Source organism: Scomber japonicus, chromosome 17, assembly GCF_027409825.1.
Source record: "Scomber japonicus isolate fScoJap1 chromosome 17, fScoJap1.pri, whole genome shotgun sequence".
NCBI classification, from domain to species: domain Eukaryota; kingdom Metazoa; phylum Chordata; class Actinopteri; order Scombriformes; family Scombridae; genus Scomber; species Scomber japonicus.
Genome location: NC_070594.1, coordinates 7718267 through 7745383, shown reverse-complemented (window position 1 = coordinate 7745383; position 27117 = coordinate 7718267). Strand labels below are relative to the sequence as shown.

General features: G+C 39.7%; 1 protein-coding gene across 3 annotated transcripts in view; it reads left to right on the top strand.

Moving 5' to 3' along the window:
• Positions 1-617: 617 nt before the first annotated feature.
• The window catches only part of arid1b (AT rich interactive domain 1B (SWI1-like)), a 76051-nt gene continuing 49551 nt past the window's right edge, over positions 618-27117 (top strand). For 2 of the 3 annotated variants that reach the window (XM_053336897.1, XM_053336896.1), the window contains exons 1-4: positions 618-1331; positions 12533-12724; positions 20170-20310; positions 25801-25914. In XM_053336897.1, the coding sequence (XP_053192872.1) occupies positions 618-1331; positions 12533-12724; positions 20170-20310; positions 25801-25914 (1161 nt within the window). The remainder of the gene's footprint in view (positions 1332-12532; positions 12725-20169; positions 20311-25800; positions 25915-27117) is intronic. The other variant, XM_053336898.1, reaches the window with a different exon arrangement.

The following is a 27117-nucleotide window of genomic DNA, read 5'->3' as shown; positions in this document are numbered from 1 at the left end:
CAGCTGCCCAAGCCGTGTCCACCTGACCACAGCCTCATAAGTGCCATCAGCCTTGGTGTCAGATGGTAAGAGGGAGTCGTTAATGTTTCCCCAGACTGAGAGCACTGACGGTTCTGCTGGAGGTGCACCATCAGCATGAATAATGTAGATTCTGGAGTGGATCCAAACACAAACACCGCCACTGGAGAGGGTGAGACAAGGAGGGGAAACTGGGATGAACCCCAGGGTCTAATGTGACCGTCATGGAGACAGGGATGCTCAGCAGGCATAAAGTGAAAAGCCTCAGCAGCAGCAGCAGCAGCAGTGGAGGTGCTCCTCCTCCTCCTCCCCTTCCATCATCATCACCATCACCATCATCATCATCCCTCCACACACCTCTGCTGTTTGGCCAGTTCATCCAGCAGCACCATCACCACAACAACTACAACTACAACAACTACACAATAATCAACAACAAGCTCCAGCAGGGCCAAGGGGAGAGAGAGAGACAACATCATGGAGGGGAAGAAAACATCCTCCAGGTGGGGAACAGCCCTCACAAACACCAGCTGAATAAAAGTAAAGAGGAAGAGGAAGAGGAAGAAGAGGAAGAACAGGAGGAGGAGGAGGAGGAGCGGATGGATGCCAGCCTGGGATCAGTCACTAACACCACCACCAACAGCAGCAGCAACCCTCCTCCATGTGGGACCAGCTCCGAGTTTAATCATTATTATGGGAATGGAAGAAGAGGAGGGCCTTGCTTTGATCAACATGGCGGACAACAAAGCGCAGGGACTGGGGTAAAACCGGCGGCGCACTCGGCACACAGCACCATGGATCAGGTTCAAAACTCACACGAAGGCTACAACAACAACAACAACAACAGCAGCAGCCCATACAACAACAACTACCCAAACTACCGCCCTGGCTACGGCAGCAGCAGCAGCGGTGGCAGCAGCTATGGAGGAATGATGAGCCCCGCACGGCAGGGGAGTAACCTGCTCGGCCTGGCCGCCTCTAGTAGCGCCAAAGCCGGCATGACTGCTGCTAACACCCCGGTCGGAGCTGGAGGTGGAGGTGATGGAGGCGGAGGATTTCAGCGATTTCAGCAGCACCCATCAGGAGCTACACCGACTTTAAATCAACTACTTACATCTCCGAGTCCGATGATGCGTGGTTATGGAGGTGGATACCCTGAATATAGTAATAATAATAATAATACTCCGCAGCAACAGCAGCAGCAACAGAGCATCGGTGGCTCATCTGCAGCGGCTCACGGTTGGGGAGGACAACACCGAAACCACCCTGCTATGAACCCGGGAAACAACGGGCAGGGCAGCGGCAGATCACAGGTGATTAAAACATTATTAAACTATATTTTTATCCCTTTTTTTGACGGGTGTAAATGAACCAGAATGACGAGTAATAAGGCTAACGTTGCGAGCTAGCATCATTTCAACACACTCACACATATATTTACAATTAAGCAAAAACAAAAGATAAAACTTTAATTAATACGGTACCTTATGTATAATATATAACAACAATATGAGATAACAGTAAAGTAGGAAAAAGTCAATTGTTTCGATTCTTGTGTGTCCAAGGTGACTCCGTGCTATGCTAAGCTAAGCTAAGCTAAAGCTAAGCTAACGTTAGCATTTTTTTAAAAAGCATGTTATGGAAACGGAGCTGCACAGGCCTCGAGTTAGACTGTAATGGTATGTGTGTGTATATGAAGGCTATATACTATTGTAAGAGAAAATATGATACACTATGATTTATAATTAAGCTGTCATATTATTAAAAATAAAGTTAGAAATTAGCAGACATGTGTTGACAGCTCCATTCAACTCTGACACCAATTCACTTAATCTCCTCTCATATGCAAATTATGCATTTTTTTGTAAGTGAATTTGAGTTGTCTACTTGTTTCCACATGTGCTTTTTCCTCTCTTTCTCTCTTTATAATGCTAATTCAGCACCATAGTGAAATAATTAGTTATATATCTGTGGTGTGTGTTCTACTCTTTTAGCTTGTGCGTGATCTGGCCCTCAACTTTTTTTTACTGCACCGTAAAAAAAAAAATACAATGTGATTCACGATTTAAACTGTCATATTATTAAAATAAAGATAATATAAGATAAAGAAATGCATTGTCGTATGCATGGTAAAAACAGAGGTTCAGACAATGCAGTGAAATTCTTATTTTGCTGCTCTCCTTACACACATACACACAACAGTAACACATGACACACATAACGAAAGATGCATACAACAATAATATAAATAATAAAAGTTAGAAATATGTTGACAGCTCCATTCAACTCTTACACAAATCCACTTAAATCGCCTCTCATATGCAAATTATGTCTCTTTTTTTGAAGTGAATTTAAGGTGTCTACTTAGATTAAATTAGATGAACTTTATTGTCCCGAAGGAAATTTGTCTTGGGTTAAAAGGGCCAGGTGCAGCTGCACATATACGACAATACATAATATGCACAGAAAAACAAAACATACATGACAACACAAAATCACAAAAGGTGCTTCAAAGTGTAGCATATTTCACAAGATCATGTGATGTACGGCAGAAGAAAGGAACAAAGTAAAAACAATTAAATGGATAAAACTATATGACAATAGAAGAGCAGGGGGTAATAAGTATTAGTTAAAACGGGTAAAAAACCAAGGTAAAAAGATAAGCAAAACAGAAAAGAAGAGGATAGGAAAATAAAAAATCTGCTATACAGGGGAAGCTAGGACTGAGGCAGTTTGTTTAGGAGTGTTATGAATGAGGAGACAAATGAGACTTTGAAACGGTTACTTTTATATCCGCCACATGTGCTTTCTCTCTCTCTTTAAGATGCAAATTCAGCACCATAGAGAAATACTTGAAGTTATATATCTGTGGTGTGTTCTCCTCTTTTTAGCTTGTGTGTGTGAGCTGGCCCTCAACTTTTTTTTTTTAGTTGGCAGAGAGCCCATTATGTCCCCATCTCCACACACACACACACACACACACACACACACACACACACACACACAGGAGCCCTGACCTTCACACATGCAGATTAGCCATGTGCCCATTACCGCCAGCACAACACTGGAGCTCAATAATCCCGCATGCTCCAGCTGCTGCAGCCCAGGGCCTTTTGCTGGAGGCCTCAGCCCCGGTGCAAAGCTCTCATAACCGGTCAGGAGACGGATCACCATAACTGTCCATTAAGTTAGAGTCTTTAAAAACAATAGTTAGAAGCAGCTTTATCTTTGCGATTATAATCATTCCTCCTGTTCATACTGACCATTAGGAGATGCCTTTATTATGCACTTATAATGTAAGTAATGGAGGCCAAAATCCACAGTCTTTTAGTCAAAATAATAATAAAAATACAGAGTTTGATGGTATTGTGAAGTAGTGTGAGATCATAGGAGTTGTTGTCTTCATTGTCTTCATTGTTATAAACATCCACCATTGCCGTCATTGCAATCAGCTTCTCCTGGTTCAGTGTTTAATGGTTCAGGAGGTTTGAATTATCTACAGAGGGTTCCCGTCCTCTCTGAAATAAACAGAAGTGGTGATTAAAATTGGTTAAAAACACTGAATGAAGCAGTTTCATGTGAAATATCTGGTTTTCTTTGATGCTGTTTAGCAGATATAGGACGTCAGGAGGGGCTGCGAACCGAGCTACCATCAGCTTTTACTCAGCTTTTTTCTTTGATAAGTCAGGATACAGACATCTGATAACTAAAGTCCTTCATGTGGATAAAATGTGGCTGGATACAAACTAAACCACAGCATTGACACATGAGTAAAGGGGATACAACACCTGACAGGAGACCAAATTAAATACCTTAAACCCTAGGGCTGGGCGATATGGACAGAATCAAATATCACTATATTTTTTTACCAAATACCTCTATATCGATATTTTAACAATATTGTAGGGATGATTATCAATGCTCACCAGTAATCACCAGTGATGTGGATATAATGACTAAGTGGATAAAGGCATCTTTGAATTTTATTAAAAGCGTATTATCTATTTATTAAAGGCAGATACTAGAACAGTCTGTTAAGCTCAGAAAATTACATTTTTACTGTAATTCAGCCTTTAAAAGCAGGAAAAGACAACACTTATTGGTGATGAAGATTGATGGGAGAGCTGGTTGACTGGAGTGAACCTTTAGCCTAGCTTGAATGATAGCTAGTTTACCACACTTCTGCTTACTCACACACAACTTTCGATGACGATAGATCAGATACCCTTTATCAGATACAGACAGCTAATTCTTGTTTTTGGGCGTGGGGTTTTTATTAGCAGTAGACAGACAGGAAACATGGGAGAGAGAGGCGGGGGGTGACATGCAGCAAAGGACCTCCGATCGGGATTCGAACCGAGGTCGGCTGCATATATGGCATGCGCTCTAATCATTCAACCACCTGCACGTTCTGCTAATTCTTGTTTTAACGAAGCATATAAAAAATTGAGAACCTGTCCTTTTTAAGTACCTTTTTAATATCTGTTAAACTATCAGGCTGAGTTACCGTAACAGACAAGAATACAAGATGCCTTTTTAAACACTTTACAGCACCGGGGAGGATTCAGGGTCGATTGGGGTTCCAGTTCGTTCCTCTCATGTATTGATTGACATTAAAACATGCCAATCACAGCGCTGTTCATCTGTGTTATTGGGAGGTAAACCCCAAACGATTATTTTCACTCTTGATTAATCTGCAAGGTATTTTTTAAACAGTAATACATTTAATTTGTACTATAGTTTTTACTAACAGAGAACACACAACTGAAAGAAGATAGTAATAAGGGTTAAGATGAAAAAGCCTCATGAATAGAAGGGTTTTTTTAGGTTTTAGGCCTTTTTTTTTTTTAGAGAGAGTTTGGGGTCTGTGCTGCTTTCAGATGGTTATGAAGGCTGTTCCACAAACATGGTGCAGCAGAGCAGAAGGCTCGATCCCCCACGGTGCGTAGCTTAGTACTTCTGGTCCAGGAGGAGCGAGCTGCTGGCAGATACGATGGTGCTTTTTGGAGGTTTGTGGTATGATCAGTTCCTGTTGGTAGGGAGGCACATGTCCGCTGATGGATTTTTATGTGAGTAGCAGGAGTTTAGAGTCTTGGGGTTGTATATTGGTGTTTATTTCGCTCTCATTGGGATCCTGGCTGCAATGTTTTTGGATGTACTAGAGCTTCTGGATGCTCCTGACAGGGATCGCTGTGAAGGGCGCACTGCAGTTGTCCAATCTTGAAGATATAAAGGCATGGACAAGTTTCTCTGCATCTTGACAGGGTTGGAGAGGAGAGGAGCACAGTTTAGAGATGTTTTTGAGATGGAAGGTTTTAAGTACATGTCTGATATGGTCGAAGCTCGGAGTAAAACCTAACAGATTAGACTAATTTTGATTTAGTTTTAGTCATTGAGTCTTTTGACTAAAATGCCATTTAGTTTTGGTCTTATTTTAGTCATCTGAGTTGTTCTAGTCTAGCTTTAGTTGACCAAATGCAAGATTTTAGTTGACTAAAATGAGCTGACTATAATTTCCTATTAATTGTCTGTCGAAATCAAATTCCAATAAATCCAAGTCTGATATAAAAGAAACAAGAATATCGCCTTGCCTTTTCTGAGCAGACCATCTCGGACAATAACAAAATACCATGCCAGCTACTAAACAGTCTCCATTATATTTTTTTTATATGTCTGTGGGGTACTGAAAGCTCACTGTGAACATTTCTTCCGATAAGTGTTCTTCAGTTTGTTACTTATTTGTTTGACTTCGAGAATCTTTAGCGTTTCAATCTATCGTTTAATTTACAATCTGAGATTAGCAACTCTAAATCATTTATCAGTACAGGACAGCGGTGGTTTCTTTTAGCTTGTATTGTATTATAAGTTTAGCAAAAACACATCAGCTCAAGTAAGCTGATAAAATACTGTAAAAACAAGTTGGTGTACTTAGCTTAGCATTCAGGATGATGAAGTTTGCAAATGTCGCTTCAAGTTTGTGGTGTTTTTATTGATGATTTTTGCTCCGCACGGGTCACAAAAGATCTTGTTTTCGTTGACATCAAATGTGAAACGTAATCATATGTCCAGCTCTTTCCTCCTTTTTATTTTTTGATGAAAGTGTCCATAGTTTTTGTCATTATAAATTATTTTTATTTAGGTATCTTCTTGTTTTCATCGGTGAAAAAATGTTGTTTGATGAAAAATATAACAAAAATTGTTTGTCAGCGATACTAACACTGGTATGGAGGAGGACTAAACCTGGTGTGGAGTTCCAATAAGAAGAGATTAAGCTTTGCTGCTGTTTAATTGGGGGAAATTTGGGCTCATCCACACGTTGATCTCTCTAAGACAGGTGCTGAGGTGTGACATGGCTGCCAAATGGCTTGGGGCAGTTTTAATGTACAGCTGGGTATCATCAGCATATCAATGAAAAGACATGACATGTTCGCGGGGGTGGGGAGGGGGGTGCATGTAGAGGGTAAACAGGATGGGGCCAAGAACCGATTCTTAGAGAAAACCACAGATGACAGGGAGTGATTTAGACCTGAAGTCTTCCAGTGAGACATACTGAAACTGGACTGAAACCACTTAAATGCAGAGTCTGACAGGCCAGTGGTGATGTGGAGGCGCTCTAAGAGGAAATTATGATCCACAGTGTCACATGCAGCAGTCAGGTCTAGAAGAGTCTGGGGAGACGGTAACCTCTCCATTAGCTGCCATCAGCAGGTAATTCACAACCCTGAGCAGAGCTGTTTCAGTGCTGAATGAAAACAGGACTGACATTTTTAAGCTGTTGGGTTTTAAGGTGGTGATGAAGCTCAGAAGCAACCATCTTCTCCAAGACCCTGGACAAGAAAGGAGCAGTGGAGATAGATCTGTAGCCTAGGTTTAGTAGGGGGTGAGAGGAATATCAAATCCATTGAGACCACCGTGTGATCGGACTAGGCATGGGCCGGTATGAGATTCTGGCGGTATGATAACCATAAGAAAAAATATCACGGTATGGTGGTATTGTGATTACAGCTCTAAAATGTTCCTAAAAAGAAGAAAAATAAAGACAGACATGTTCATTTAACCCTCCTGTCGTCCTCCCGGGTCAAATTGACCCCATCTCTTTTGACTGTTCTTTCTTTCCTTCCTCCCTCTTTCTTTAATTTTTCCTTCCTTCTTCCCCTCCTCCCCTCTTTCTTTGCTCCCTCCTCTTTCCATCTTTCCATCCTTTCTACTTTCCTTCCTCTGTCCCTCCTTACTCCTTTCTTTCCTTCGTTCCTTCGTTCCTTCCTTCTCTCCTTTCCGTCCCTCCTTCCTTCCTTCCTTCCTTCTTTCCTTACTTCCTTCTCTCCTTACTTCCTTCCTCTTTTCCTCCTTAAGTTCTTCCTTGACCTGAGGACACTAGGAGGGTTAACCTGAACTTGTAATGACAGTGTGAGGGGTTGTGATACTCTACGCTGCAGCTGCACCACCTGAGGGATTTCTGACCAGCACTTCCTGTCTTTGACCAGACAAATAACAGCTCATACCTTACGAACGGTATGACAGAAAATTTGGCGGTTTCGGTTATCGTGGCTTTTTCATATCGCGGTATACCTTGAACACGATATCATCCCATGCCTACTCACAACCCTGAGCAGAGCTGTTTCAGTGCTAAAACAGGACTGACATTTTTAAGCTGTTGGGTTTTAAGGTGGTGCTGAAGCTCAGAAGCAACCATCTTCTCCAAGACCCTGGACAAGAAAGGAGCAGTGGAGATAGATCTGTAGCCTAGGTTTAGTAGGGGGTGAGAGGAATATCAAATCCATTGAGACCACCGTGTGATCGGACACACCTTGAAACGGAAGCTCAGAGGGGATATAGAGCATTTTCTGTTGCTGCTCCTAAATTATGAAACGAGCTTCCTTTAAAATATTAGACAAGCCTCCTCCACTGTCCATTTTTAAAACTTGTCTTAAAACCCATTTTTATTCCTTGGCTTTCAACCGTGCATGAGACTCTGCTCCTGTTTTAGTGTTTTATGATTTTAGTTATTTTTTTATTGTTTTTAATTTGTTTTATCTATTTATGTACAGCGCTTTGTTCCAGCTGTGGTTGTTTCTAAAGTGCTGTATAAATAAAGTTGAGTTGAGTTGATTATAGACTTGAAGGTTATTGATGGCGGCGGCGGAGTTAGGGATGAACAGGTCAAGTGTGAATGTCTGATGTGACTAGTTTTGCAGAGCTTTTTGTGTCAGAAACCAAAGAATTGAACAAATTAAAAGTTTGACCTGATGATGATCTAGATGAAGAGTCAGGAGAGGAAAATGATTAAAATTCATCCTGAGGGAGACGAGAGTGTGTGAACCAGATAATGACACTTTCTAAAGCTTCTTCATTAGTCTATTAAAGAAGTGATCAATTGACAGATAATTAATTGCTTTATCTTGATGATCTAATAATAGTTTTTTTTATTCTCTGATTTGATTTCAGTATTTTCTTGTGTATTTAGTCTTTTGATAGTAATGCTAATTATCTTTAAGTTATGGACTGTTGGTCAAGACGAAACAATGCATTTGAACCTTCAGTTTTGAGAAGCAGTGTTTGGCATTTCTCACAGTTTTTGGACATTTTTTTTAGACCAAACAACAAATTAGTTATTATATTTTGCAGCTAATTTTAAAATGGGATTAAACAGGAAAGGGGGAAAGGGACAGGAACGTCTTTCACTACCAGGGTAATTAAAATACTGCCAATAATATTCAAAATATGCATAAATCTAAATGCGATCATAAATCAGACGTCAGAAGTATTGATTTACATCAGGGATGTCAAACATGCGGCCCGTGGGGCAGGAACTGGCCCGCCGAGGGGTCCACTCCGGCCCTCTTTCTTTCTTTCCTTCCTTCCTTCGTTCCTTCCATCTGTCCTTCCTTCCATACTTTCTTTCCTTCCTGTCTTCTTTTCATTCCTTTTATCCTTCCTTCCATCTTTCCTTACTTCCTCTCCTTTCTTCTGTCCTTCCTCCCTTCATTCTGTCCGCCCATCATATCTTTCTTCCCTCCTTCCATCTTTCTTTCCTGTCTCCTTTTCGTTCCTTCCCTTTTTTTCTTCCCTCCTTCCTTCCATCTTTTTAATGATCCGGCCCACATGAGTTCAAATTGGTCTATATGTGGCCCTTGAATGAAAATTAGTTTGACATCCCTGATTTACAGTGTTGTCGAACAGCTTGATAGAGACCAATCCTATTTTTTAAAGTAAAAGTTTATACATTTATATTTTCTTTATTTAAGTATAAAATTAAACTTCAATTAAGATTAAGCAAAGTGAAATTTAACAACTTCACTACCAAAAAAAATCACATTGTACAGAAACTTCTCTGTTTGTAGATTGATTATTGATTTATTAAAGGTAACAAAGCTGTAATCAGTTAGTTGAGCCATCCGAGCAGAGTTTTATGATTTTATTTGAGATTCACAGCATCAGTTCTCACACCGAGCATCTCTGTCAGCAGGGTCTCCCCCCTCTGTTTACATCTGGATTATTGATCGGCTCTTTCCACAGCTGATCGTCCTCTCTGACAGCAGCCAGCTGTGCGGCCTTGGCACAGCTCCAGATCTGCTTTGACTTGTGTTGTTGATTTTTATTTACTCTCCTCAGCTGACTGATGGAAACGTGTCATCCTCACTCACAGAAGAGATTTAAAAAAAAAAAGAAAAAGAAGCAGCTTGAATGTCTGGATTGTTTTTTTTTCTTCTGTGTGTGAAATTCATAAAGGGTTTCTATTTTTAGCCACAGCCGTCTGAGCAGCAGTGAAAACATCTGTTCTCACGGAGTCACTTCTCACCTACTATTATGTCAGTGTGTCAAATACACTGGGGGTGTGTGTGTGTGTGTGTGTGTGTGTGTGTGTGTGTGTGTGTGTGTGTGTGTGTGTGTGTGTGTGTGTGTGTGTGTGTGTGTGTGTGAGAATGAATATTAAAGCGTACCGAGCCATGACTATTGACTCCAGTCTGAAGTGTCCTCACAGGCTTTTGGATTGCTCACATTGTGTCTGAGTGCTGCTCCAGCTGAATCCTCTCTGACAGGAGAGTTTAGTCTCGGCCGGTATTTTCTGGCTCGGTGAAACCCCCCTGCGAGAACTACATGATGGTACATTTGGCAGTGATGTGTTTACTGTTCTCGCAGGGCTGCTGCTAAACATTATTTTCATTAGTAATATGCAGGATATTTCTAATTAATCTATGAAATGTCACAAAAATAGCCTCAATAGTTTCCCACAACCTGAGCTGACATCTTTTAAATGTTGTGTTTATCTGACCAACATACCAAAACCCACCACAACGTTTGGTTCACCGTCACAGGAGACAAAGAAAACCATAAAATCCTCACATTTGAGAAGCTTTAACCATCAAATATTTGGCGTTTTTGCTTAACCCTCCTGTTGTCCTCGAGCCAAGGAAGGAAGGGAGGAAGAAGGAAGAAAAGGAGGGAGGAGGGAAGGAAAGAAGGATAGGGAGGGAGGAAGGAGGGAAGGAAGGAAGAAAGGAAGGAAGAAAAGGAGGGAGGGAGGAAGGAGTGAAGGAAAGAAGGAAGGGAGGAAGGACAGAGGAAAGAAGGAAGGACGGTAGGAGGGAAGAAAAGGAGGGAGGAAGGGAGGAAAGAAGGAAGAAAAGGAAGGAGGGAAGGAAAGAAGGAAGGAGGGAGGGAGGGAGGGAGGAAGTAAGGAAGGGGGGGTGGAGGGAAGAAGTAAAGAAAGGAGGGAAGGAAAGAAGGACAGAAGGAAGGAAGAAAGGGGGATGGAGGAAGGAAAGAAGGAAGGGAGGAAAGAGAGAAGGAAGGAGGGAGGAAGGACAGATGGAAGGAAGGAAGGAAGGGAGGAAAGAAACAACAGTCAAAACAGACGGGGTCAATTATGTGTCCCCAGTGGCTGATAACATAAAATCAGCCACAGTCAATATAGATAAAAGAACATATAATGTAATAAAAGACATTATGGATAAGAACAAGAGAATATATGCATCTAAATAAATGTATAAATAATTAAACTTAATAAACGGACTATTGGTTGTAGTTCTGCTGTTCTCCGGGAGCCACAAGAATAAAATAATCATGATGTGTGAATACCAATAAAATATTACTGGTGGCACTTAACACAAAATACAGTCGAGCAGATGGGAGTGTCGTTAGTTTTGTGGTTTTTAGGCCATAAAGTTTTAAAACTTTTATGTGATGACCAAAGTTATTAAAATTCATTCTCAGTGGAAATGAATTCGTGACCCAAATTTCATGGCAATCCATTAAAAGAGCTAAAGTGATTAGTTGACTGACAGAAAATTAAGTTTGTACTATTTAAATAGTAAATTTTAAAGGAAAAATGCCCAAAAATGTTCTGGTTTCAGCTTTTTAAATGTTACAAAGCTTTTCTTTGGCAAACATGACAATAAATTAAATATCTGGGTTTTAGGCTGTTGGTCAGACAAAACAAGGCATTTGAAGACATCATCTTTAACCCTCCTGTTGTCCTCGAGTCAAGGAAGGAAGGAAGGGAGGATGGAAGGGACAGGGAAGGAAGGAAGGAAGGAAGAAAGGATGGAGGAAAGAAGGAAGGGAGCAGGGAGGGAGAAAGGAAAAAAGGAAGGAAGGAAGGAAGAAGAAAGGGGGATGGAGGAAGGAAGGAAAGAAGGAACAGTCAAAGCAGAAGGGGTCAATTTGACCCGGGAGGACGACAGGAAGGTTAACTCTGGGAACTTATTTAAAATATATTAGGCCTGAAACTATGATTATTTTCATTATCGTTTATCTGTTGATTCATTTCTTGATTTAATTATTTGTTGTTTGGTCCATTAAATGTCAGAAAATGGAGGAGGATAATTAAGAAGTATTTTGAGAAATGTTTTAAACAAGTAATGCGGCAAATCTTCTGCTTCCAGCTTCTGAAATGTAAATATTTTCAGTTTTTTTGAGTCCTCTATGACAGTAAAGTGAGTATCTTTGGTTGTGGACTGTTGGTTGGGACAAAACAAGACCTCACCCTGGGCTTTGGGAAACAGTGACTGGCGTTTTTCTCCATTTAATGCCGTTTTAAAGACCTAACTACAAATCAGTTAATCAAGGAAACAGTCAATAGATTAATTAATAATGAAAATAATCATTAGTTGCAGCCCTAGATTAATTGTTTGGGAACTACGAACCCATCCATCCATCCACCCATCCAGTAGGTTTTCAGATATTTAAAGGTTCCCTGAGGAGTTTCGGTCTTTGGAGCAGTTTTTAATTAGTGGGTACAATCCAAGAAATACAGTGAAGTGCCAGCAAATGCAGAAAAGACTACAAGCTGATAAACATGGAAGTAAACAGATCACTCTCATCACCTCATGGTGGCGCTATAAGAAAAAGTCAAAGGATCATCAAAGTCAGCAGGATTCTTCGAGCGTTTGTACCAAATTTCACGACAATCCATCCAATAGTTGTTGAGATATATCAAACACAGTGTACACCATAGCTACTAATCATGATGTGTACTTCCATCACTGACCGTCCTATCATCTGTCTCCTTTAGGTGCCGCCTATGGACCCGATGGCGATGAAGCGCTCGCAGCTCTATGGCATGACCAGCAACCCGTACTCCCAGCAGCAGGCGGCGCCGTACCCCGGCCAGCCCTACGGCTCCCCGTCTCCACACAGATACCCGATGGGGATGCCGGGCAGAGGGCAGATGGGGTTGGGAGGGATGCAGTACCCTCAGCAGCAGGTAGGGGGCGATGGCTAGCACAGTTTAAACTCTGCAAGTGACTTCTTTTTTCTTTTAAGTTGAAGACGATTGATTGGAAATGACTTTAATTGTTGCTAGGAGACTTTTATACTTAGATTTATGAATGTGTCCAGATGTGTAGCTCCCAGTGCAGATGTAGTTAATGGTATGGTATCTAATTTATTATAATGTCGGCTGATCGGCTATATCGGATCGGCCGATATTTAGCATTTTATGTAATTTGTGAGATCGGCTGTAATGTCTTAATTCGCCGATCAGATCAATGCTGTCATGTTGAAACTTTTTGCAGATGCTCCCGTTGCATAGATTGCAGATGGCTTGTGTTTTATCTGTCTCATTTACTCTGAAGAAGTTTGTTTGACCCTAACCCTAACCCGACAGTTAGTTAGACTATTAAGTTTGTCGGCGTAGGATTTTGTTTAGAGGGACAAAGATTCTTCACATCTCCAGCTCTATATTAATATGCTGTGTCTCTACTGGAATATCTTCATATGATGTCCAGTTAAAAACTCCTTATTTATCTTCTACTGGTCCTTTATGCAGCCGCTCAGTTCAGCCTCTGTCTGAAACAGGCCGTTTTAGCTCCTGTCTCTTTAAGGCCCCCCTTAGCAACCACGGAACACAGCCCTTAGCAACCACCTTAGCAACCAAAGCTTCTACATAAATTAACTGTAGTAGCAGGATTTCACTTCTTTTTCTCCTTCTTTACTCCAAATCTTCAATTTCTCAAATCACATCCGTACATGTTGGAGCTGAAACGATGTGACGGACAATAAAGTTTTTTGAATCTTGAATCATTAGCTGTCGGATTCAAACAAACATGTGGGTGTTGTGGGCAGACAGATAAAACACAAGCTATTTAACAACCTGTGCAACACTAAAGAACCTCGTAGGGAAGCATCTGCAAAATGTTTCAACACCACAAATGTACCTGGATAGGGAACACGAGGAGGAGAAGCCGAGTTTAAGAAACGGAGCGTGGACAAAGAAGACGTGATCGGATCGGTGATCGGTTCATTTAAACTCACTGATCGTGTAAAGCCTAGTCTTGATATCCCATTTATCTACTGCATCTATCTGCATTGGGAGCTGCAGTGAGCGGACTTCCTTTATCCTTTTCACAGATTTGGTACTTTGGTCCAGCACCTGGTTTTTAGTTTTTGTTCCAGATGTGAGCGTCTACCAAACAACTTCTTCATTGTTTCCAGATGAAATTGATTTCTACAGGTTGTGATGTGTGGCACAGCAAACTAATGAACATCGCACACTTGTATATAGTGTCATGGATTTAAGTATATTGCAGATTATTTTACACAGAGATTGTTTATTGTGTATAGTATTTTATTTACTTTCACCATTAAGAGGTTTATATTGTGTCAGTTTTTGATTTTTTTTCAATTGATCCCTATGGGGATCAATAATGGCATCTGACTTACACAGAACTACTCTCTGGAGACTGCAAATGTGGTCCGTTATTTGCCTTTTAAGCCATTTCTAACCAAGCTAGCATGACCAAACTCTTCATAATTAGGGAGCATGTCAGTCAGTGCAGCGATGTGACTCATTGATGTGTTTTTAATAGTTTTTGGCCAATAACAAAGGGTCTAAAGCACAGAGGAATAAGATGTATCAGGCTTTGGATAAACACATAATATTTATTAAGTTCATTCTTGGTTTGAATCCAGACATGCGTTAAGAAAAACAGAAAATCAGCAGAGTAGCTTGAGCTGGACAGAGAGAGCTGCTGTGTGTTCAGAGTCCTTTTGAAAACAAAGATAGTCGTGATAATGCAGATAACTGGCGGTGTGTAGTTATAACTCTACACTAGCACATCTTTGCTGTTGCAGCTGTTAAATGCTGAGTTGTTTTCTCCCGTCTGAGATCTGCTGAGAGTCGTCACCTCCTTGTCATGTTTGTACAGTCTGACTTCTTACACGTCTTGTCTGTTGTTTCTGCGATGACACAGTTGAAATAGTTTTTTGTTTTTGACCTCAGTGTTTCCTGCCACAAGTGAAGGCTGGTATGAATGTCAAGAGTTTCAGCTGCTGATTCATCTTGCAGCGTCACCACGGGACAACACAGCCATTGATGGTGACAGACCACATGGCTGCCGCAGAGCGAGCCAGGCCGGGCCGGGTCAGGCTATTCCCGGTGCAGACTGGGCTGAGGCTATTTTTAGACTCCAGACCGCTGGTTTGAGTCTCATGCTGAAATCTCTTAAGTTCATCAGTGTTTACTGGCAACCACTGCTGGAAGATGTGTTCAGATCCTTCACCGAAGTACCGATACAGCAACTTAAAAATACTACGTTACAAGTTAAAGTGCTGCATTAAAAATCCTCTTTAGTAAGTATTATGAGTGATGTAGTATGCAGTATTACAGTAAAAGTACTGCAGTATTATGAGTGATGTAATATGCAGTATTACAGTAAAAGTACTGCAGTATTATGAGTGATGTAGTATGCAGTATTACAGTAAAAGTACTGCAGTATTATGAGTGATGTAGTATGCAGTATTACAGTAAAAGTACTGCAGTATTATGAGTGATGTAATATGCAGTATTACAGTAAAAGTACTGCAGTATTATAGTGATGTAGTATGCAGTATTACAGTAAAAGTACTGCAGTATTATGAGTGGTGTAGTATGCAGTATTACAGTAAAAGTACTGCAGTATTATGAGTGATGTAGTATGCAGTATTACAGTAAAAGTACTGCAGTATTATGAGTGGTGTAGTATGCAGTATTACAGTAAAGTACTGCAGTATTATGAGTGATGTAGTATGTAGTATTACAGCAAAAGTACTGCAGTATTACAGTAAAGTACTGCAGTATTATGAGTGATGTAGTATGCAGTATTACAGTAAAAGTAGTAAAATGCATAATTTCAGACTAGCTGATTTCACGTGATAAATTTAGTATAAAAAATAATTTTTCAATCAGGAGTAAGTGTTTGAAAATAGAATATTAAGAGTATTACCTAGATTTAATATAGTCGGACTCATGACTTTTTAAAAAGAATGAAATTAAAACTGCAACAATTAGTTGAGCGATAGAAAAGAAAAAAATTAGTTTGCAACTCATTTCACGCTTCAGTTTTATTTTGGCGGGGTTTTCTCTTGATTCTTAACTTGTTCCTGTTCATTAGCATTTTATAAATCTGTGCTGTAATTTTAAATTCTTCTGATTAAAAGAATATAATAAATAAATAAACGGTGTTAAAGAAGTGTGTCACCTCGTAAACACTGTAAAAACTCTCTGGGTTAATTCCAGCCGTTCCTCGTCTCTATTTTCTTTCTAGTACTTGTTAAACTACAAAAACAAATAATATTCAGACTTGAGGAAAGCTGACAGGTTTCAGGTGAATCCTCCGCAGACACCTCCTCCTCCTCTTCCTCCTCTTCCTGTCTCTGCTGTAGTTTCTGTTCTCCGCTCATAGATTACACAGATCCCCCCCCCCCCCCCCCCCCTTCCTTCGCCCCCTGGAGCTGAACCACCTGCGATCGTCTGATGTTGTCTCTCAGATTCCTCCAAACAGAGATTGTCATCACGGAGTAACGGCGCCGTTATTACATCATTACGAGCTGACAGCTTTGTTTCGTTCAGCCCGAGGGAACTGGTGTCAGTTTGTCATCTCTCCGCTCGTTTTTTTCCCCCCAGCAGACTGAGGCAGATGAAGACAGCCACAGAGGCAAAGGGAGAGGAAATGTAATGACTTTTATCTGAGCGAGGGGCCCCAGATGGCCCCGGGACCGCTTCTTCATTAACTCTCTGATTCCAGATGAAATTGGATGTCGACCGGTCGGCTTCCCGCTCCGCAGGTCAGATTGATTCAGGTTTCAGGAGGTTTTCTTTCCTGTTAGAGAACATTTAGAAACTCTGACACAAACCTTCCTCTGAATCCTTTACTTTACTTTTAAAGGAGCAGGCTCACATTTTATTTATTTATTTTTTAAAAGGAAAATCCATCTTCGCTCCTTTTTTTAAGTATCCAGCTTAATTAACTCATTTATTTCCCAACAGAAATATGAGGAAACAGCTCTCATCACGCTCTTTATTGGGAACACCTGTGCAATCACAGCTCTGCCATATATTCTAATTTTTATTTTTTACATGTCTAGAAAGGTGATCATTTTTACTTAATGTTAATTATTGCGGTCGTAGTAGGTGGTGGTTTACTGGAAGAGGGTTTAAAAATATATCATATGTCTGAATTTTGTTCCTGGAGTATCGTGGAATAGTGTGAGGCTTATAATAATAATACTAGTAATAATAATATTATTAGTATAGCACCTTTCACACAGCTGAAAGTACTTTACAATAAAATAAATTCCATACACCAAGAGCTTCACATTAACCCTTACACTACATACTGTTCAGGGTTTGACCCATTTTTACATTTGACAGCTGTTAAAACACCACATACACATTTTAGCTGCACCTTTCCTAATGTGACTCACAATATACAAAAATGGACATAAAATGCATCTTTTATTTACATTTAAGCAGCTGATACATATTTTTATATATGCAAATTAACAAAAAATGTGTATTTATTTTTAAAAAAAAATCAAAAATCAGCATTCAAACATGTTATTTTCTTTAAATTCTATAAAATATTAATCTGGACCATAAAATAGTGATTGATAATGGCTTTTTTTTTTCTCCATAAGATTAATCAAACGTGTGTTAATGACAGATGGGGGATTTTTGAATGTGAATTGGTGTAGAGGCCAATTATGACTCAGAATATGAACAGTATGTAAAAAGGGTTTAAAGTGCTTAAAAGGAGCTTAAAGCAAAAAGGAAAAAGAAATATGAATGTAAAACAAGATATAAAATACTACAAAATAAAAGTACTCCATAAATGCAATATGTAAAATGAAGTAAAACCCATCTGACAGAGACAGACGGAGAACATGCTGAACTCTCAGGGGGTGGGGGGGTGGGGGGGGGGGTCCGAGCTTTTCAGTAAATTAAATACAGTATATAGGTCAATTTTGAGAAATACAGCCGAGAGTTCAGCAGAGTGGAAACATTCAGAGAGAATATTCTCCTCTAAATCTGTTTCTAATTAGAGCCTCGATGATCATCATGATGTCAGCTGACTGATACTATCGGCCAATATCATCAACACCTTTTTATTAACCCTCCTGTCGTCCTCCCGGGTCAAATTGACCCCGTCTCTTTTGCTGTTCCTTCTTTCTTTCCTTCCTTCTCCCCTTCCTCTTTAATTTTTCCTTCGTTCTTCCCCTCCTTCCCTCTTTCTTTGCTCCCTCCCTCCTTCCTCCTTTCCTTTCTTCCTTCCTTTTTTCCTCCTTACTCACTTCCTTCCTTCCTTCCTTCCTTCCTCCTTCCTTTCTTCCTCTCTTCCTCCCTCCCTCCTTCTTCCTTTCCTTCCTTCCTTTCTTCCTTCCTTTTTTCCTCCTTACTCATTTCCTTCCTTCTTCCCTCCCTCCTTTTTCCCTTCCTTCCTCTCTTCCTCCCTCCCTCCTTACTCCTTTCCTTCCTTGCTTCCTTCCTCTTTTCCTCCTTACTCATTTCCTTCCTTCCTCCCTCCCTCCTTCCTTCCTTCCTTCCTTCATTCCTCTCTTCCTCCGTCCCTCCTTACTCATTTCCTTCCTTCCTTTTTTCCTCCTTACTCATTTCCTTCCTTCCTCATCCCTTCCTCCTGTCTATCCTTGAACTGAGGACAACAGGAGGGTTAATATGTATCTATTAAAGTTTATTACACCATGATCGCCTTGGGTTTAATTCAATGAACGGTCGTCTTTATGCTGCAGCTTTATGTTTGATTCTGCATAAAACAACATCATCAAAAGCAGGTTGTTCACAGTTCAAGCTAGTATTGATTCTGTTTTGAACATTTTTTTTCTTGGTGAAATTGATTTGATGTCTGGAGTGGAGCAAAGAGCTTTGTAGTTAAGTGTTACCTGCTGGCTGTTCACAGTTATTTTCATTTTAAAACGGCAAGCAAACACAATAATGTTACAGACAGAGCTGAAGAAGACCAGTGAGGAAGAATGTGTTTGACTCAGGGAGTTTGTCATTATGCCTGTAAGTTACTCGATAGCTACAGTTAATATAATATAGAAACTGATGTGTAGAGCCCAGGTGGTGAGCTCCGGTCCTCTGAAATGAAGCCAACGCGGAAGTAACTTAGAACTGCATTCTATCAAAAGGCCACCAGGGGGCGACCGTCTCTATATAAGTCAATGGAGAATTCACCAACTTCTCACTTGATTTCTAACCTCAGTAAAAGTTTTCAAAATGTGTTTATGGTCTCAATCGCTAGTTTAAAGCCTTCTTCAATGCAGTATGATGTTCATTTGGGACATTTTGGCCTCCCTGATTTTATATGTGACGATAAAGCAGGGTATGCATTAGGGCGTGGCTACGTCCTGATCGACAGGTTGATTGCCCAATGTCCTCGAGATCCAGCCCTCGCAACCATAGCAACCTCCCCGCTCCGCCCATGGCCCCGCTTCATGCCCATATAAGTAGAATCCGTGTTTTTATTTTTCCCAGCATGCACCTGAAATTTTCAAGATAGCGCTGCCTAGATTCGAAACTATTGGAGCAGCAGCCCACAAACCGACGGGTGACGTCACGGATGTTACATCCATTTCTTTTATACAGTCTATGGTAGAGCCTGGTTTTCAGCCGTTTTTCTGTGTCTGTTTGAGAAGGTAAAAAGCTCCTTTTTGTTGTAGCTAAATGCTGATGAAGGTTCATGGTGATAATCACAGTAATAGTGTTGTGATGAAAATGGTTGGTTGTATTGATACCGAATGTTACATCACAATATTTTGTCAAAAAAAGGTATATTGGCACATCTCTAGTAGACTCTGAAGGGTTTTTACACCTTATAAAACTCAGAAAGCCATTTAAAACCATCAGTTATTCATTAATCGACATCAGGAAAATAAAGACACAAGAGCTGTTGTGGTGAAGGAATTTCCCCTGCAGTCATTTAGAGCAGCTCAACAGTGAGGTATGCATTCATTAGTCAGTGTTGGTACCTTTTTCAGTTTTGTTTTATGGTGAACATTGAGGTATATTGGTCCAATTGTTGTGGCAGGAAACGCCTTAAACCTTAGTTTTCTGAATGGAGTCTGGCTGGAAGCTCTCTTGGTTGTATAATTGGTGGAAAACTACTTTACCTCACAGGTTAAATGGCAGCCTGCTCAGCCCCACAGTGACCTGGGAGGTTTGTTTTTTAACCTCTGATGAACCTGGATGCAACCTGCAGGTGGAGATGCCAAACATATAATAGTGTAAAACAAGAAGGACCTAACCTCCATGAACAGAAAGACAGCAACAGCCCTAAAAACTTAAAAAAAAACTCAAATTTGCACCGAAATCTCAAAAGTTGTCACACTGGAGATCCGTGATGTTCATTCCTCTCTGTCTTCTCGTCTCCTCAGATGGGTTCTCAGTACGCTCAGCAGCAGAACGTGGGTGGCTACGGTCAGCCGGGTCAGCCGCCATATTTCAGCCCCCCACAGCAGCAGCCCGCCGCCCCCAGCCAGCCACCGTACATGCAGCCTCGTCCACTGCCGCAGCAGGTACGACCGAACTCACAAACTTCTCTTTTTAGCTGTTTTCTCAACTCTTAAATGTAACACTTCCTGCAGATGTTTCACAATAAAAGCCTTAGAAGGAAGGTAGGATAGTGTCTGCTGAACTGTAGAAGGCTTTTAATGTGAAAGAGATCAAATTTTAAAGGAACAAACTGAAGCAGGTGAGAAAACATAAATAAATAATAATAATAATAATGATAAAGGACGCTGATGGAGAGATTCTGATATTTAATAATTCAAAAAGGAGGTACGACCGAACTCACAAACTTCTCTTTTTAACTGTTTTATCAGCTCTTAAACTTAACACTTCCTGCAGATGTTTCACAATAAAAGCCTTAAGAGGAAGGTAGGATAGTGTCTGCTGAACTGTGGAAGGCTTTTAATGTGAAAGAGATGGAGAAAGCTTTAATGATGATAATTAAGAATGAACTGAAGCAGGTGAGAAAACATTTAAAAAAATAATAATAATAATAACAATTGAATTAAAAAAGGAGGTACGACTGAACTCTCAAACGTCTTTTTAACTGTTTTCTTAACCCTTGAACTTAACACTTCCTGCAGATGTTTCACAATAAAAGCCTTACACAGTGAAAGGATTGTGCTAGCTGAACTGTGGAAGGATTTTAATGTGAAAGAGATGAGAAAACAGAGAAAGCAGGTGAGAAAACATAAAAGAATATAGTCAGATATAAATAAAAACCACTATTACTGAGATTTTGATATTTAACAATTCAAATCTGAGGACGGTGATATAATCAGGCTCCAGCAGATGTTTATCTTATTTGTCAGTGTCCTCTATCTCTGATCACAGCTCTTGATATTTATCTGCCTTTGTCCTCTATCTCCGAGTTCCTGCCATGATCTGAACCAGGCTGAAATAAAAGCGTAAAAGTGTTTTTGTCAGAAGGAGAAGCGGCTCAGTCGAGGCCTCCGGAGAGTTGAAAGTTTCTGCTGGCGAAGCCGTCAGCGTCGTAAAAACCCACAGAGACTTCAACAAGGTCGAGAGCTGCCTGACTGCACCGTGAAAAAAAAAAAGAAACCAATTTTATTCCTAAAACAAGCAACAGTCTGCCAGTAGTTTCAAATGATTTCACATCCAAAACCTCAAATTTCAAATGTTGTTAATAAACTGAAAACTGAGACAGAAAAAGGCGAGAATCACTCAACACAGAAGTGATTCTCGATGAAAACTATCTCTTAATTCAATAAATAGAAAAAGGAAGCAACACATTTAGTCTGTTCTTCCTCTAGCCTCTAGCCTCTAGCCTCTGTCTGTACTCTGAACTTCAGCATGAAACCTCACATCGAGTCACAGTTAGTCGTTTAATGACCAACATCATCGCTGCTGCTTCAGTGTTTGTAGTAGAAACACGAGCTGGTGTGAGAGTGTGTGTGATGGCATCAAAAAGGTTTTAAATGTCAAAAATATGATGATTCAAGCTTCTTTAATGTGAGAATATGCTGCTTTTCTTCTTCTTAAATTATATTTAATTGAATGTTTTTGTGTTATGGACTGTATGTCGGACTAAATAAGATTTTATTAGAAGATTTAATTTGATTTTATTCTGGTTTATTTAATAGAGACAGATACATAGACAGGTCTGATGCAAGTATCGCAGTGTTTATAGCAAAAATAAGAGATTAAAAAAAGGAGGTAAACCAAAAACAGCCATGTAGTAAATCCACTACAATACAGCACAGGATATAGAGAGAATATAAGCAAAGTAAAATGTGGTATACTGTTTAATAAAATACACATAAAGCCAGACATGAGTGCAGGTTGTCTGTGAATTAATCAGGATTTGGTGAGTCCTTAAAATGGGTGAAGTATGCAGCAATTTTCAAGTGTGATGGCATCAGAAGTGTTTTTAAATGTCAAAAATATGATGATTCAAGCTCCTTTTTTAATGTCAGAATTTGCTTTATTTCATAATTATTAATAAATAAGGGACAGATACAATATACATAGAGAGGCTGAAACATGGCTGGTGCAAGTATCGCAGTGTTTATAGCAAAAATAAGAGATTAAAAAAAGGATGTAAACCAAAAACAGCCATGTAGTAAATACAGTACAATACAGCACAGGATATAGAGAATATAAGCAAAATAAAATATGGTATACTGTTTAATAAAATACACATAAAGTCAAGTCAAGTTTTATTTATAAAGCACATTTAAAAACAACCTCAGTTTGAACCAAAGTGCTGCACAGTTATTAAAATACAATATAATCACACACAAACATAATAACTAGGGCTGTCAAACGATTAATTCTTTAAATCGAGATTAATCGCAGAATTTCCATAGTTAATCGTGATTAATCGCATTTTGAATTGCATGTTTAAAATCCTGTTACTTTACATTTCAAGGCAGTTTTAAGCCCATAATGTAAAGCATTTCTTACCAGAGTGTCTTAACTGGGAATCGATCACGGCTCTGCTGCGACTCCCACACTCCAAAATGGTCCTTTGGTGGAGCTGAGGCTGGCTTGGCTGCACCTGGGTGTTTAGCGTGGAGGTGCTAACTCAAACTCCACGTACTCCGGTGGTAGTTAAACTCCGTTTGACACAGGTTGCATTTTACTTTTGACTTGTCAACTGAAGCGTCTGGAAGTGTTTTAAAGTTAAACAAGCCGTTCAAAAGTCCAGTAGCTCTCTTACTTTCCATCAGCGCGGTAGGTTTACTGCAGGAGGCCACTTCAAAGCATAGCGCTACAACTAGAGGAGCCGTCTACGAGTGAGTAGAAGGGACAAAAAGGCTTGCAACATTAAAATGCGATTTTAAAAAATGAACGCGTTATGGATTGCATTAATCGAATCGCGATTTAACGCGTTAACGCTGACAGCCCTAATAATAATAAATTAAAACAATAAAGGAATAGTAAGAGCTCAGTTTAAAAACTAAAATTAGAAGAAAAACAAATAAAAAAGAGTAAAAATAAAAAATTAAGAAGCCGAGGGTTCTCGCCTAGCTGGGACTGAACGCCAAGGAAAAAGATAAAAAGCTAGAAATGAGTTCAGGTTGTCTGTAAATTAACCAGGATTTGGTGAATCTCTTTAAAAAATGGTGAAGTATGCAGCATGAAGGGTTTAAATGGTCTTAAGATATCTAAAGATGTGACATTGTGCTCCAGGAACAAACCATTAATTAATTAATAATGAGCAGATTGATGTTATTTTAAAAAAATCTAATTTATTGCCTCAAAGAAGCAGGATTATGCTTTTCATGTGCATATATAAACATAAAGTATTTAAATTATTCAGATATTGTTTTAACTTTTAAATAAATGTATTATGTTGGATAGATAAGTAGCAGCTTAAAAAATGGCAAAAAGGACTTTAAACACAACACATATCATTCAAAGTGGTTTTACAGCACTGTGAGAAAAAAATATGAAGCACTTTAAAAAGAGAAATTACAAAGAGGAAGAAGATAAGGGATGTAAATTAGACAAATATGAACACAAGCAAAGCAAGATTTGCATTCATGATGAAGGCGGGATGATTAAAAAAAAAAAACAACTTCAAAAAAAGAGGTGAGAATGAGGAAAATAAAATAATTAATGTATCTGATGATGAGTAAAGAAACGGTGTCAGAGGTTGAGTGTGTTGCAGCTGCAGTGAGGTGTCGATGAAGGGGGAAGTCCTGACCTTTTAGCTGCTATTTTATCTTCTTCATCGGCCACAAGAGTCCTGCAGCAGAGACGATAACATGAAGAGGAAGTGAGAAAAACACTGATGAGAGCTGATGTGAAGCAGCATCAAGTAGTTTGATTCACATTTGCAGTTATTGACAGTTTGATCTGGACCCGAACACACGAAGCTCTCTCTGACTGTTTAACGTCTTTAACACCTTTTTACACCACCGTATCTCGGCTTAATGAAGCTTTATAGAGAGTTTCAGCTCGTTGTTTAGATGTTCGGCTGCAACTTTACTGTTTTAGTTCACTCTCAGCGCTCTGAAAGATGAATTTTCACAATAAAAGCTGCAAAAAAAGTCATTGTTCACTACCTGCTCAGCACCAAACGGCAAACAGAGACAGTTAGCTGTAGGCTAGCTGGTGAACATAGTGGAGCATTTAGCAGCTAAAGAGCTCCAGATATTTACCTCAGGAAGTTGCAGAGAGTAAAAAGAGAGATAAAAGAGAGTGAATATTAAACTTAAACATCAGTGTTGTGTTCATCTTTTATTTCTGATAATAAAAACTAGTGGACAAAAAAAGTTATCGCAGTTTTAAACTCACAATTTTAAATCAGGCAGACATAAAAATGGGTTGTATTTCTTGTGTGTGTGGATCAACTTTTTATGTTTTATCTTGCCTATGTAAAGCACTTTATGACTTATGTCTGTAAAAAGAGCTTTATGAGTACATTTTTACTTTTTTAATATTAACATTATATAGAGCTGAACTCATGACATCACTTCCTGTCTAGCTTCAAAAAAAGTTATTGCATTTTTAAACTCAGTTTTAAATCGGACAGACATAAAAATGGGTTTACTTAGTCATGAGTTCTGGGACCAAAGATATATTAATAACAGTGTTTGTTGAAAGCATCATAAACCAAGAATGGCATCATAGAAAAATATACTATATTATAAATATTGTATTTCTTGTGTGTGTGTGGATCAACTTTTTATGTTTTATTTTTTTTGCCTATGTAAAGCATTTTATGACTTATGTCTATGAAAAGAGCTTTATGAGTACATTTTTACTTTTTTAATATTAACATCATATAGAGGTAAACTCATGACATCACTTCCTGTCTAGCTTCTGTACATCAACATGCGTCTCTCATTCAGAGTTTCTCTCATTTGTGTTTCTGTAAACATTTAATTAAGACAGCAGCTGCTATCAGAAATATTAAAGTATATTTTTGGGGTTTTTTTTGTTCTTAATGTAGACAGTAGAGAGAGAGAGAGACAGGAAATGGGAGGCAGAAAGGGGGGAATGACATGCAGGATAGGACCGCTCGGTAACCATTGTTGTACGAACTAAACAAACTACAGCTCTCATTAAAACAACTACAAGCATGACAACGCTGGTATTCATGTTAGTTTTGCCCATATCCATAAAACTCTAAAACACTTTCTTCCAAAGTCACTGTTGATGTTTGTAGTAATCTGTAAACATGTCTAAACTCACCATGACTCGTCTCCGCTGTCAAACTGTGACATTTAGCCTGAAATCATCATCTTGGACTGATGGGAAATGATGTCCATTAAAGGCTGAAAACATAAATATTACATTATATGTTTAGATAACTCTTGCCTTATCTGAGCATGTGAATCGAGCCATACGACGAACCTTTGAGAGAGTTTCTGTTCCAAGGCTGAATTATCAGAGTTTCACATGTTAACGAGTTTTTAATGATGTTTTCTTACTTCTGGAGCAGAATCTGGAAGTCCTGGTTTGACTTCAGCTCTTTTAGATTTGGTTCCAGTTAAATTTAAAAAAAACCGTCTGCCTCGCTGCAGGAAGTGCCACAGGAGGCGTACGGGGGGCGTGGCCAGTCCGCTGCAATGACTCCTGGGAAACCAAACCACGAGGAGATGAGTCTGAGCCAGCAGGAGAGACCGTCCAGTCTGCCGGTGAGTCTGAGAGAAATCAGACAGACTTTAAACCAGAAGCTGAGTTTTAGTTTTTTGCATTTATGAGTGAATTTAAGTTGAATTTAATTTGTTTTCAGAAGATATTTTTAAAAATCATCAATGCTGGATTTAGCGCATGCAAAACTAGAGCTGCCAATATTAGTTGATTAAATGAGTCGACAGAAAAGTAGCTGGCAATTATTTTGACACTCCTGGTTGATGTAACGATCCTTCAGCTTTTATTTTGACACCCTGTCCGTCATTTTGGCGTACAACTAAGAATACTACAACACCCATGAGCCTCTGTCACCGCCGTTGCTATGAAGAAGAAGCCAATCAGAGCGTAATGAACTCAAACAGCTCGATTGCTGAAGTTGTAAACAAAATGTGTCACCATGGTAACTGAATTCACTCAAAAATGACAAAAAAAATGTTCCTTCACTCATCTCTGCAGCAGATCACATGACTGAGTTTGAAGCTTTGTGGTTGGATTTTACTGCAAAAGTGCACCATGGGAGTTGTAGTTGAATTCTACCTCCAAAGTTTTTATGTTCAGTCCAGGCGGGGAGTTTTGGTCCTCTGAAATGAAGCCAACGCGGAAGTAACTTAGAGCTGCATTCTATCAAAAGGCCACCAGGGGGCGACCGTCTCTATACAAGTCAATGGAGAATTCACCAACTTCTCACTTGATTTCTAACCTCAGTAAACGTTTTCAAAATGTGTTTATGGTCTCAATCGCTAGTTTAAAGCCTTCTTCAATGCAGTATGATGTTCATTTGGGACATTTTGGCCTCCCTGATTTTATATTTGACGATAAAGCAGGGTATGCATTAGGGCGTGGCTACGTCCTGATTGACAGGTTGATTGCCCAATGTCCTCGAGATCCAACCCTCGCAGCCATAGCAACCTCCCCGCTCCGCCCATGGCCCCGCCTCATGCCCATATAAGTAGAATCCGTGTTTTTATTTTTCCCAGCATGCACCTGAAATGTTCAAGATGGCGCTGCCCAGATTCGAAACTATTGGCTTCCGAGCAGCAGTCCACAAACCAATGGGTGACGTCACGGATGTTACGTCCATTTCTTTTATACAGTCTTTGGTTCAGTCTCGTAGCTTCGACTTTTTAATAAAGAGACAGATGTTGGTAGCAGGAGAGTTTCATTTTGATCCAAACTGTAGCAGAAAGAGAAAACTGAGTAACTAT